Source organism: Lutjanus erythropterus, chromosome 7, assembly GCF_056507025.1.
Source record: "Lutjanus erythropterus isolate fLutEry1 chromosome 7, fLutEry1.hap2, whole genome shotgun sequence".
Classification (NCBI taxonomy): Eukaryota; Metazoa; Chordata; class Actinopteri; order Lutjaniformes; family Lutjanidae; genus Lutjanus; species Lutjanus erythropterus.
This window is the reverse complement of record NC_139323.1, coordinates 16,992,274-17,006,307: the sequence shown is the minus strand read 5'-3', so window position 1 is coordinate 17,006,307 and position 14,034 is coordinate 16,992,274. Positions and strand designations below refer to the sequence as shown.

The following is a 14,034-nucleotide window of genomic DNA, read 5'->3' as shown; positions in this document are numbered from 1 at the left end:
AGACTGATACCACTCATATTTGTTTGTTAATATTTCAAACCTCAGCCAGGAGACAGTTAGCTTAGCTTAGCATGATGAGAAACAGGGAAAAAACAGCTAGCTTGGCTCTGTCTGTAGATAAAAAAATGGACCTAGCAGCACCTCTCACACTCACTAATTAACACCTTATTTTGTTTGTTTAATTCGTATAAAAACAAAGTGTAAAAATGACACATTTTGCTTTTAAAGAGGGGAGCAGTGATTTTATTGAGTCTTGTCATCTTGTTGCTAGGCAATGTGAATCTATTTGAAAACATTAATTTTAGTCTTGATATCAACACATTTTTTCATACAGAAAGTTCAAATGTGTTTAATTCTTGGTCACAAAAGAGACAAAAATTAGCATGACATGTTTAAAATCATACAATAGTTTGCCAATTTAATAGAAATTATTAGTTATTCATTAAAGATAAGTATTTTTGGTTTTCCCCATGACTTTAAATGTTCATCATGCAAAGAGTATAATTGTCACATTCCTTCTTTGAATTACAGTTCAACTGCAGTTTCATCATTATTATGTGTATTAAATGAAGTCTGTGTTTAGCAATTTCAGGATTAATGTGTAAATACTGAGATATATAGTGTTTGTTCATCGTTTGTTCAGCAGCAAAAGCTTGACAAAGACATTTTATTGCTATTGACAATAAATCAAGGACAGGCCTAAAGGTTAGAAAAGTGAGCTTGCACCAAACCCACCGTGAATCTACACCAAACTCAGGACTTTGCTGATTATAGCTGATACGTTTTGTTGAGCGATTGGTTGATTATTTTCTCGATTAATAGTTGTTTTCCTCTACAATGGTGGAAAATGTTGATCAGTGTTTCTCAGAGGTGACGTCCTCAGATGTTTTAAAGATATTCAGTTTACTGTTATGGAGGAGTATTGAAACCAGAACATATTCACACTGAAGAAGCTGAGATTAGATTTTTTCATAAAAAATTACTAAAGCCAATAAATCGATTATCGAAATAATTGACGGTGACTTCAATAATCAGTTCATAATCGATTAATTGTCGCAGCTGTACTTGTCAGGATGTGATTAAACATGATACCTATTTTACTCAGTATCTGCTGGTCATGTGGTTCCGTTACAAGTTATCTGTAACGACTTGATAATAATATTTTAGTACATAATTGCAGTCTAACCACCTCTGCCCCAATCTGTTGCGTAAGTCAGCATCAACATGTGTGACACGTAAAAATAACAGAAATCCAACAAGCAGTGTGGTGACATCTGAGAGTCCAGTTTCAGCCATGTCTGAAGATATTTTTCATCTCCTCTGTCCATGTTTCTCTCGGTGTCTACACTGTTTTGTTTTCAGCCTCCATGCCTCAACAGCAGAGTTCCTAAAACCACAGGGATGTGGCTGAGTGCCACAGAGGCTCTTTAGCTCAGAGCTGCAGAGCTTTACATCACACATTTACAACCCCTCCACAGCGTATATGATATTCATACTGTAAAATCTTGTTTATCCAAGCTCCATCTAAAATGACACAGTGATGATTTTCTGCCAATTGTGCACATTTGTTGGACTTAAGTCGGTGGGCTACTTGGAATGAAACAAGTATGACACATTTAGGGATGAAGAGTGAGCGTGAGCTTGTTTTTTAATTTCGCAATAATCTTTCAAATGAGTTTGAGAGTGAAATGAGGAGGTTTTGAGGAGTGTAAAAGACACTGACTTCTTTCTCTTTGTCTCTTTGTTTTCCAGGTTAGCTTTATACGTGTATGAGTACTTGCTGCATGTCGGCGCACAGAAATCAGCACAGACCTTCCTGTCAGAGGTGAGTTTCAGTTTGACTTCCCGTGCTTAAAGGGTGCGTGAGATTCCCCCTCTATTGTATGAACAGGGATGGAATTCACATTATGAGTCGTTCTGGGCTCAAGCAGCTGTTGAGCAATCTTACTGAAAGCCGGACTCTGGACTTGAAACCTGTGGCGATATTAATACATTAATGAGCCAAGACTCGCTGAACTACCGCAATGTTCTTTTGACTGTTTGTTAATTTGGGACAATGTAAACATGATTACCCGCCCTTCGTTATTAGCTCTAATTTGTAATCATAAACACGGTATAATTAGAGCGGTCTGACATATTGTAAGCATGTGTTATTGCTTGCTTTCTGCCATGACATTTAATAAGCAAAGCCAGCCCTGCTAAGTTAAATCAAGTGTACCTTTGAATATTTGAAACCATTTCAAACATAACCATGTGTCCCAGGTCTGCTAGACTTATTAGTCTCATATTGGGCCCCTGAACTGTTGAAGAGTTAAGGTCTCTAATGTGTTGCATCCTCTTCCTTAATGGACATCCTTCCTGCTAATGGTCCCGTGTCCAGGCCGTCTCCTGTACAACACCTCTCCTGCCCACTGGCTTTATTCAGCTCCACTTAATACACTGAGAGGGCAAACAAAGTCAAACTTTAATACTGACATCGCTTATCTGTCGTTTCATCAGGTGAGCTCGGTGTACAGTCACACAGAGACACTGTTGCACCCGCATAAAGTCACACGTCTGCTGCACACACAGCAGGCATGCTACACAGTTTCAACAAGCAGTTCAGTGGATCTAGGGATCTAGGATGCTAGTAACAGGCATTCATATATATGTATATATATACATATTTATTTTTAACAAATTTTTGTGAAAAAAACAATGTTATACTCAGGAATAAGGCACACGATGCATGATTTTCCTAAAAAACAATGTTTTGATTCAAGCAGAATAATTCCACTTAGGCATCACTTATGAAATACTAGAAGTATCTGTATCTGCAGAGACCCTGTTCTCTGATTGTATTTTCTTACTTTCTCATTAATTTGCTGTGTTCGGGATGCTTTACCAACCAAAAGCACCTGTATGTGACAATCTGTGAATGAGTCTCAGCGATCACCTATCTTTCTGCTGCAAATACAAGCAGCAGCTGACAAATACTGCATGTCATACCTTTAAAGGAATAATCTTACATTTTGGGAAATCATATGCTTTTCTTGCAGAGAGTTAGATAAGAAGATTGATAGATTGATTTCTTTTATGGCAAATATGAAACTGCAACTAGCAGCTGGTTAGCTTAGCTTAGCATATAGGTTGGTTAAAGCAAGCCTGGCTCTGTCCAAAGGTATCCAAAGCTCACTGTTAACACATTACATCTTGTTTGTTTACTCTGTACAAAAACTGAAGTGTAAAAAGAAGAAGCTGTTGTTTTATGGGGGTGATATCCTGAACTATTTCTTTGTTTGTGCACAGAACTTGGTGGAGTTTTATCTTCACTGTGTGGTTGTCAAGTTACTAGTGCAGACTCTAAATACTTCCCCCTGTTTTTTCGCATAGCCAGACTTAACTCCACAGTGCTCAGCTCTGGGTCCAGACATTATGAAACCAATCATAATCATCTTGGGCGATACACAATAAGTAACAGCTTCTAGCTTGATTACGTTCATATCATTAGTAACCCAGGTGCTAATTTGCCATTTTCAGCATGCCGGTTGCTAGCTCAGACGTTGTTGTTGCCAAAGTTTCACAAACGCAGAGAAATGCCTTTGAAAATGCAGCGACGCAGAGAGCAGATGCCGCCTCACTGCTTGAAACAGGCGAGCAATGGCATTTGGTGAGTCAGACTAAACCTAAGCTTACCTTGCTACTGGCTGTAGCTTTAATTTACAGTAGAGGTGTGAGCATGGTTTAAGTTTTTAGTCTTTTAACTCCCATCAAGAAAGCAAATAAGTGTGTTTCCTAATGTCAAAGTGTTACTTTAATGGGCCAGACCTTTACAGCAGTGTTGATAGAGCCCCTGTGAGGCAAACTCAGCCATTTATTTTACTTGGCCTGAGCAATAAACCAAGTTGTAAATGTACTGCTACTTTCAAAATCACATGATATTGTCCTCATTTTAATTGATTACAAAAATTATAACTCTTCCAGTTGTGTGAAATTGTTTTGGATTAATTGATAGACAAAAAACAAAACAAAACAAACACAAAACAAAACAACCGACAGATACTTACCCCGAATAGCAGTCACTGACAGGTGGATGTATCAATCAGACGCAATCAGACAGAAATTGGTTTCCCTCGCTTACGGTGTGCAGGCAGGCGGGCAGCAGGGCGGGCAGGGCTGCCGGAGGCCGGCCCAGCTGCCAACAACCACGAGCGGACATCTAAAATATGACGCAAAGATGGGGGAGCAGCACAGAGAGATTAAGTGGTCGGGCTGCAGAGAGCCGCGCTCATTTCAGAGCCCTCGTGGGTGAATCTTCTTCCAGAGATTGAGTGTTATTGGTGAGCTGCTGGAAAGGGGTGAAGTTCTGGGTCACAGGCAACCGGAGGCAGACACACACAGACCCACGCACACTTACACGGCCTCAAATATGAATTAAAACAACATCGACACAGACAGGGATTAAAACAACATACACACAGACACACACAAACAATCCATGTCCACAAGGCATGCATACTAAGACTGCTAAGTCAATTTGACGCCAGTTGTCTCAAATGTTGCGCCTGCAACAGTGTATTGCTTAATGATTCTGTTTATTTCAACCAGAGCATTGCTTGTATTTAGTTGTCTTATATGGTCAGAGTCAGTGCATTTGGATTAGATTTGCAGGAATAGGCACATATCCGAGCAAACACAGCAGCTTGACCTTTGACCTTTCCCCCTTCATGCGGTTCTAGCAGTAAAGTGTTGAGGGATTCTCACAAGTATTTGAAGAAAGGTCGCTAACAGAAATGATTAGTTATACTCATGTACATCACTCAGTGTTCGATTAGCACGTTAGCTCTCATTCAGCATCCAGATCCTTCTTGAATCACACAAACACTGATCACTCTTTCCTTGCCCAGAGTCAGAAGAGCCCAGAACAATACTGGTATTTGGGAGTTAAAGAAAATATATGTTTATTGATATTAATATATTGATTTATTTATACAGTAAACTTTCACTGGTTTCACTGTAAAACTGTAAAAACTGTCCTGGTTTCCCCCTTGGTCTCCTGCTTGTTCCTCCTCACTATTCAAGCAAATGAAGTGAAAATATTATCACCATTATGAAACACATAATGTCTTATTAAGAAAATAATTCCTGACAAACTGAGAATGACATTCAAGAAAATACATAAGAAATGTGGTAATACATGCTGTAGATCACACACAGCACAACAGAACTCAGTGTGAAATTTGATTTTTGACTTTGTAAACTGTAGTTCAAAATAAAGAGGTGTGCTTAGAGGCTCTAGTCTTGAAGTGGACAATTTTCATTAGTGATTAATCTGCTAATTAATCTAATTAATCTAATTAATGATTATTTTGTCTATAAAAATAAAATGTTGATTATAATTCTCTATAAACCAGGGCAGTCTGTTAAAATAGCTTGTTTTATTTAAGCATGAAGCCGAAACCATTGCGTATTTGGCATTTTTATTTATCAGTTATGATTATTAACTTTCTGTTTATCAACTAATCAATTAGTTGACTAATCAGTAAGTAGACCATCAATCAAGATTGTTTCACTGACACTGAACTCTTGTTTATTCATTTTATTACTCCTTTATTTAACTACAAAGGCCCCACTGAGATCCAGTATATCTTCTGTCAGGGAGTCCTGGTCAAAATGGACAGCAAAACAAGAAAAAGAGGAAAAAAAGATTTCATATAAAAGTACAGGAAGCACACAGCAAACAGATACAGAACAAATTTCACAAAAATATCAGAGAGCACAGCAGAGAAAACAGATGAAAAACATACAGGGATCAGGGGAACATGTCAAGAGTAATTTAGTAACTAGCATTATAGGTCAATACAGTAAAATAAAGATTGTTTCATCATAATTTTCAATGCATTTGACAAATTATCGACTTCAGGGTGTCATGCTAAGTGTATCCTGTATCCTTGGGTTGTAACTTTTTTGTTTTGTAAAATTTGCAGTGTGTCTCTACTTGACTCTCCTTTCTATATTTGTTTATTTATTTCTTTAAATGGTGAAAGATGTTTTCTTTGCAACACCTATGTACCTCACAATCTCTTTGTCACGCAAAAACACAAACACACACACACACACACACACACAGAAAAACACAGAAATGTTTCAATAGATAAGGGAGTTCTATCCTCACAGGTAGACGGCACACACGCACACACACACACACACACACCTGCTCAGTGCCATCTAATGAGAGCGCTATCACCTGGACTCTCCTGCCTCAATTAGCCTCTGTTCCTCTTCAGTGAGGAGCGCAGACACACACAAACACACACACACTCCCATTTATAGTATACACACAATACACTTCTGTCCCCGAGAGGACTTTGCCACTCTATGCTCTCCTGCACAGTGCAGCACTCAGCTCTTTAGCAGCATTAAATCAACAGGCCCAACCCACATACGGCACATCACTATAAACTGCACCGGGGAAATCTATAGAATAGACACTTCAATAGAAAACTCAACATCTATTTTTCTACATATGTATATATAGAAACAAAAAAAAATACACCTACGCTGCTAGAAATAAGGGTTCCTAAAGGGTTCTTCCTGAAGGGCTGAGGTTATACCCAGAATCAACCTTTTTTTTAGGGTGGAAAGATTCTGGATAGAAGACCCAGAGAGGGTTCTGCGTGAGAAATAGTACATCATAGAAGGGTTCTTGTTTAGAACATAGGGGGATCTGGATGGAACCGTTCACAGACGGTTCTAGGTATAACCCTTTATAACCCCCGATGGTTCTAGTAAGCACCTGTATTTCTCAGAGTGTAGCTGCGTGCCCTGCTGCCCTCTCAGACTTGATGTATGTATGCACTGAGTGTGTGTGTGTGTGTGTGTGTGTTTGTGTGTGCAGAGTCATGTCAGAAGGAGTGTGTGAAGCAGGCAGCGGCTCTGTTATCTCTCACTGGATCTTATCTCGGTGTCCAGATACAGGCAGGAGCTCTGCTGGTGTGTGAGGGCAGTGGAGAGGGCCGCTGCTTCAAGACAGTCACAGTTTCTTATCCACAAACTCCTCAGTGCACTGCACTTCACTGCGCTGCTGCCCGTTGGCCTATTTTTCTGTCTGACAATCGGCCTGTCTGTCTAAAGTTGGAAGGACAGTTGAGCAAAATGATTACATTATGCATAAAACATGCTGCTGTGTCTAATTTTTCATTTCCCTCCTCTGTCTTCCACTCCTCTCTTCCTCCTCTCAGATCCGATGGGAGAAGAACATCACACTTGGGGAACCTCCAGGATTTTTACACTCATGGTGGTGGTATGTATACGTCGCTCCTCTCATTTTTTCTCTTTCTTGACCACACGCGCTTTTTCAACAGCTCACATTCATACTGTAGAAGTACTCTTGATGGTCTGAAAGAATGTGCAGGGGTGGAGAAGGACAGTAATTGCAGGGAATGCTAAGTGCATCATCTCACACATGTTTAAGTGCTGTACTTCTGGCGTGTGTCTGATTGACAAGTGAGCTAACTTGCTTTTGCTCTGTTATTTAAGCTGAACTATTGTTGGTTCTTTTTCAACCTCACATCGAAGTGTGTGCTGTCCAATCAGTCAAAATCAGTGAGACATCCACTGCAGCAGAGGGATTTTAAAGTCTGACTCAGAAGTTTTGCAACCACAGTTCCCACGATGCTTTAGAGGATGCAAAGTATTGCTGCCTTCAAATGGAACTTGTGAGCTTGTGGTTACGATGGGAAGTCGTGTAATATAGTGGTCCCAGTCTTTTTGCTCCATGACCCCTCAAAATGAAAAAATATTTTATGTGACCCCCTTCACACACTGCATATGCTTGCATAAGATTAATTTTCAGTTACTTTAATTTGAATCCGCAAAGAGATAAAACATTTACCTTAAAAAAACAAAGATTAGACAAACAACAGAAAATTAGCATAGGATTTTGTATAACAGAACTATATTTTTCTTTTCTCATACTACTGATTATCACATGACCCCTTTCTTTTATCTTGTGGCCCCTTAGAGGGGTCCTGATCCCTGGTTGGGAACCAGTGGTGTACACAATATGATTGCTGTTCTAGTTGTGACAACCACTGCTAGGCAACATGGACACTAAAACTGTCTGCGTCTAGATGCCACTGAGGCTAACAGTTTAGCAAGCAGGTAACATAATTCAGGAAATGTCAATGCGTAATGAAAAGATGAGGCCGTTGGGAATGTCAACAATTTTATCAGGCATGTTTTAAAATTTTTAGAGCAACTCTCTACAGCTAAAGTTACAATATATTAACTTGTCATCCACTGAAAAATGAATTTCCATGGCCAATGCCCTCACTAATAAACTGTGAAAACACGAGGAAGGTTTTCATATGGACTCGTCTTGTGAACACCCATTTGAAGGCAGCATATTAATGTTGTCATGGATTCAGTGAGTTACACTCTGGCCAACAATTTGAGCCTCTGTTCCCATGGATGTACAGAAAACTATCACTGGTTTACTTTGATAATGAAGTTCTGGGGGTCAAAAGGTGTGACTTTTTTCTCTCATTTCTAAGCAGATTTATGGATGTATGGACTTTTATGTGATATAATGGTATCCTTGGAAGTCTAAGTCACACTGTTTTAACATTTGACTGAGTTACACCTCTGAGATGGAGTGCAGTTGTTGATGCATATTGCAACAATTGGGTGTTTACAGTCTTGAAGTAACTTAGGCCCTATTTACACCTGCATTAACATGCATCTTGGGTAACTGGATCACAAGTGGACAGTTCTGCGTACAGTTCACACCTACCTGGCCTTAGAGTGTGTCTCTACACGCATCTCAAGTGAGAACATGTCTCAAACACAACATTTTCATTTACAAAGTCCAGATTTATTGTTTATTTTCAACTGATGGTCGTACCGTATCGTATGGTATCGTATCATCTGCAACGCATTTTGGGTGCATTCACAGCTGCACCTCGGAGTTGTCCATTTGTGATTGGATCACCCAAGATGTATGTTAATGACAGGTGTAAACAGAGCCTTAATTGCCACCATCAGTGTCACAGACGCCGCTGCTGCTAACCGTGTTAGTGAGCAGGGCGAATCAGCGAGCCAAGAGCATAATAACTAACTTCTTGTTGTTTTTAGAACACTTGTACGCACCTGTCCCTTTCACCTCATGCAGTATCTCTGCCCAGTGTCCTCTTCAGCTCTCCGACTCTAAACCTCTAATCCATCGTGAAGATTTTGAGGTTTTTTAACCTGATGCTCCATTTAACTGAACAAGGCACTGACGTAGGTTGTTCCTCTTTTCTTTCTCTGTCTTTAAACAAATCTGTCAAATCTCTTAATGCTAGATAAATAGAGGACAGTGTTTTCTATCTGGCTGGAAGAACAGGGTCAGTGGGCTTAGCGCCTGACACGTAGACTGTTTTTCTCCATGTCTGAATAAGAGGGAATGGGAACACCCAAATGTAGGATTCCCCCCTTTCCAGTTGTGAAGCCAAGAGTTTGAGAACTCAAACTTTAAGGCAAAGAGGGGAGCGCGGGGCAGCGAGAGGGGAATCTGGACAGCTGGAAAGGACACAGACAAAGAATCAAGCAGGCAAACAGGCAGGGAGGTTGAGAGGCTGAATCCTCAGCAAGGCAGCACGAGAGGCGAAGAGAGCCAGGATAAGAGGTTTGACAGGGCCCGCTTTGTTTGTCATTCATGCTATCCTGCTCATCCCCAAAGCCCCCCGGCCGGCCCTATGTAATAAACCCGGACATGGGGCTTGATTCATTCATCCTCTCTGGCCCCAGTGTGTGTTGTAATTGTGCAGCCTGTTGACACGGTTCATAATGGTCCTTAAAGAGCCTGGCTTCTCTCAACCTGACAGCTCTCAATTGGACAGCTACCAGTAATACTGACAGAATGACATACACAAACATACAGCGCAGGCGGCTTAAGTTTGCTCTCGCCTCTGCCCGAACCAATCAGACGGCTTGGGGAGTGTGTGTGAGAGTGGGAATAGAAAGGGAAACTGAACACTCGTAGTTTGTGTTCTCACTGTATTGATATATTTCAGCACGATGTGGGAGATGACGTAGAGTGTGAGTGTGAGTGTGTGTATGTGTATTATTACTCATGTTGTGAGGACATAAATCTGCTTACACACTCACATTGTGGAGACTCGCTTTCCTTATGGGGACAAATCACAGGTCCCCATCATGTAAATCATTACATTTTGGGGTGAAGACTTGGGTTATCATTAGGATACTTTCACACTACTAAATTTTCATTTTAAAATGCACAAGAATTGCTATGTTTCCACATAGTGTCCAAACTAATTCAGTATTTTACAATGAAAGTGAAGACGTTTGGAAACGCTGCTAGCATTGTGGCCCTTACAGATGCTGTGAGTCTGGCTGTTGTTTGGTTGCTACAGTTGTAATGCTCTTTACTTTTAGTTTTAATACTCCTTTAAAAGTTAATGTCTCTGGATGTCTAGATCGTACCCGATATTCATCCGCCTTTTAATCTGTGCCTCAATTACTCCACAGTGGACTGTCAAGAGCCACGACCGCCAGCGAGCATTATATCTAATGTCCCCGTTACTGGTATTTTACTAAGAAAAACATATATTCATCCATTCAACTGATCAACTGATCAACAACTGATCTACAGCTCGGCATCACTCTTGGACTTCCTGGGTCTCAGTTTTGAGTTGCTGACTGCTGCTGTGTGGACACCACATCAGGGCTAACAGAGCTAAGGGACCTAATGGCTACTTGCAAAATTAGCATGCTCATTGTATTACCTGAGTGACGAAGAAGGACTTTGAAAAAATACCAATTCATCTGAATTATCCTGACAAGTCGTTTCAGTCATAATTGTATGTGTGTGAAAAAAATTGACCTGTTTTGATGGACCAGAGTTTGAAAATTTGCTACTATATGTTAGCTGCTAGCTTCGGTTGACTTGCTGTTATTGTGTTTTTAGTCACAAATGGACAACAAGCACAAAAAAACCCCTAATGTCATTATCAAAAAAATAACATCATCCAAGAGGATTATGTGATCAGCAGTCACATTTCTTATCATTTTTGCCCATTATCCTGGTATCTGACTGCTTCCTGTTTACCCCAGTAGATGGGTGCCCAGTGTACATGGATGGTCATGTGATATGCATTTTCAGACGTGTTAGTATGGAAGGAGGTTATTCTGAAACAGTGTCAAATCGCTTGTCTGGACAAAGATTGATTTCATTTTAAAACAAAAATGTTGTAGTGTGGCTGTAGCCTTAGGATAAAGTTAGGTTTAAGTTTAGGTTAGGGCAAATGTTAGGGTTAGGCAGATAGTCTCAATGGGTCTCCAGGAAATGAATGTAAGTCAATGTCCTCTTAAACGATGGAAACACAACTGTGTGATTGTGTGATTGGCTGTGTGTGTGTGTGTGTGTGTGTGTGTGTGTGTGTGTGTGTGTGTGTGTGTGTGTCAGAGAGCGGTTGTAGAGTAGGCTGATGATTAGCCAGGCTGAGCAGGGCAGGGCTCCAGTGTAGTATGACCTAGCTGAGGGGGCGTCTGTCTGGGCCACACAGCAGCACGTGGACATCGAGACTCTCTGGGGGTGGGGTCTGGGGGTCGGCGGCTGCGGGGGAGGAGGAGTGTCCACCCCTCCGCCACCCCCTCCAACCTCCAGCCTCCCCCAAAACAAAAGCTCCAGATGGTAGGAAAGCCAGCAACCTCCCTCATCCCTCACCCTTCGCTCCCCCTCCCTCAACCTTTGTCTGGAGGCCTGTCCCTTTGTTTGCGGAAGAGAGACCCCCGAACGGATTAACTCTTTGCATTCCAGCTTCTTTTGTGTTAAACAGCCAAATCTAAGACCCCGACCCCGCCACCACCGCAGCCCCGCCCCCGTTGTCCCCTCCTCAGCAGCACCTCACTGGGGTTTTCTTCCCTCCTTGTCTCTGCCTCTGTGGCTGTTTCCTGTAGGACGGCGTTGGTGGGTTGGTGGGGGGGGCTTCAGAATGAGACTAGGGGGATATTGGGGGAGGAAGAGGGGAGGCTGGTGGTGGGGGTCACTCATCCACATCTGTTGTTATGGGTGGAAGGATAAAGAAAAGGCTCAGCGAGGGCTGCAGGTGTTGATTGTGTCATTAGCTCCCTCTCTATTGGCTGCCGCTAGTTGTCTCCTCCTTATCCCAAAATCGATTGCTTTAACCAGTTTTCACTGGATGGCCGCTGAATCCTCAATACACACCCCACACCCCAACACACAATACATGCACACACATAAAAACCTGACCACAACAACAGTATGTAGTGGGATCCTCTGTGTGATCGCCTCTAGCTGAGGTTCTTGTTTGTGAGGGGCAGAGAAAACAGTCAGAGTGCAGCCGTCCTCTGCTCCTAAATGTCTGGACTTCTCTTTATAAACACAGGTATCAGACAGTCCTGTCCTTGCTTAATTTATCCTTCTTTCCTCACATATAATGTTCAGATTGTGAATCAGAGCAGCTGAGCCCAAAAAACCCCACATCAGCTTCATAGTTGCTGCTCCATCCAAATAAAATCCAATATTAACACTAATACAGTCAATTAAGCTAATTTAAAAGGAGCTACAAAGTGTTTGTATCTGGTTTCACCTGTTAATGAACTTCTACAAATCTCTAACAAAACAAAAAAGGCTAATTAAGGCAATTTATCTGATGTGCCCTACAAGGCAAGCGATTAGGGATGAGCAAGTAAACCACCATCTGTGTCTGTATCTGTTCAACCAATTAAATTATCTGTATCCGTATCTGTACTCGGAATGGGCGGGGCTTAAACTGGGTGTAGGTGGTGCTTAAACCAGAGGTGTGCTGGACTTCTCTGAAATAGATATGGGATGATCAGAACAGAACAGCCTTAGAATTGACCCTCGGATCAATGTTTTTGAGAGAGCACAAGCTTTTTTTTTTTTTTTTTACAAACTTGAATGAATTAATTAAAGTGAAACAATGAACACAGCGCATGCAATATTAGCAACCCAGTGAGCATTTTCCTTCATCATGAGTATGAATATTGACACATTTTACTTTGATGATACTCGAGCGCTTTCTCAGCCCTACCAGCCGTAATCATTTTGGAATAATGTATCTACAGTCTTGCATCAGAGTAACAAGAGGTTTTCCTGCTCCTCTCTGATATTGGAGCATATTTAAATCCAGTACAAGTCTAGGATAAATAAGCTCATGTATCACATACTCTCTGAAATCTCAGATGAATTTCTTAGAAATCCTAAAGTATGAAACTATATCAATCTTATTTGAACTTTTTTCAGCATTTTGTAAAACTACTTGGTTCATTGTAGGAGCACTAAAAGGTTTGATCAAATCACCACTAATAACGGCACAATTTCTGTCCAAAATCTGTTAATTTTAGTGCAGTTGTTGCTGTCAGTGACTTTGCTCAAAGTAAATCTGCTCAGAGACTTTTTACAGAGTTCAAATTGAACAAATTAATTTGAATCATTGACCAAATTGCCTCTTGACAGCGCTGTCGTTTAAAGACACAAAAATTCTGAGAGTCCAAAATAGAAGAAGTTATCATATTAGGTGCTTCTCACCATGTGATTTTATATACCAATGCAGAGAGAAAGGCATGTTTAGAAGTCTCTGTGTGTTCAGCAGTCAGTATCTCTGTAGCTTCTAACTGAAACTCTGTGGTTTGAAGTTTAGTTTATCTCCTGTGTCGCTGTTTGTACTTTAAGGTATCTGCTTTATGTGACTTTTTTATGTCGCTTTTAGCTGTATAGGAGTCGTGTAAAGTTACTGTTGATGAAAACTCAACATTTCCTGATTTTGCTGCTTCATAATAAAAGCTTTCAGAAAACAAAATATTGTTTTTTTTATTGTGAAGACTTTATAGAAAATGATATGTGTTTATCCAAGGTTTTACAGCTGCTTTATTTAAATATCAGTTACTGTCAAATACACATCTCTGTGTCAGCAGAGATACAAATCCCTGCCTGGCTGGGCTGACATGCAGAGTCAAACCAAGCTAGCTTATGTGAATGGAAAAGGGACTGTATAGTCAGTCAGGGAG

General features: G+C 40.9%; 1 protein-coding gene across 2 annotated transcripts in view; it reads left to right on the top strand.

The window, feature by feature from the left end:
- Nucleotides 1–14,034, top strand: part of ssbp4 (single stranded DNA binding protein 4) — a 120,486-nt gene that overhangs the window by 14,202 nt on the left and 92,250 nt on the right. For both annotated transcript variants that reach the window (XM_084722962.1, XM_084722964.1), the window contains exons 2-3: nucleotides 1,753–1,825; nucleotides 7,221–7,282. In XM_084722962.1, coding sequence (XP_084579088.1) covers nucleotides 1,753–1,825; nucleotides 7,221–7,282 — 135 coding nt within the window. The remainder of the gene's footprint in view (nucleotides 1–1,752; nucleotides 1,826–7,220; nucleotides 7,283–14,034) is intronic.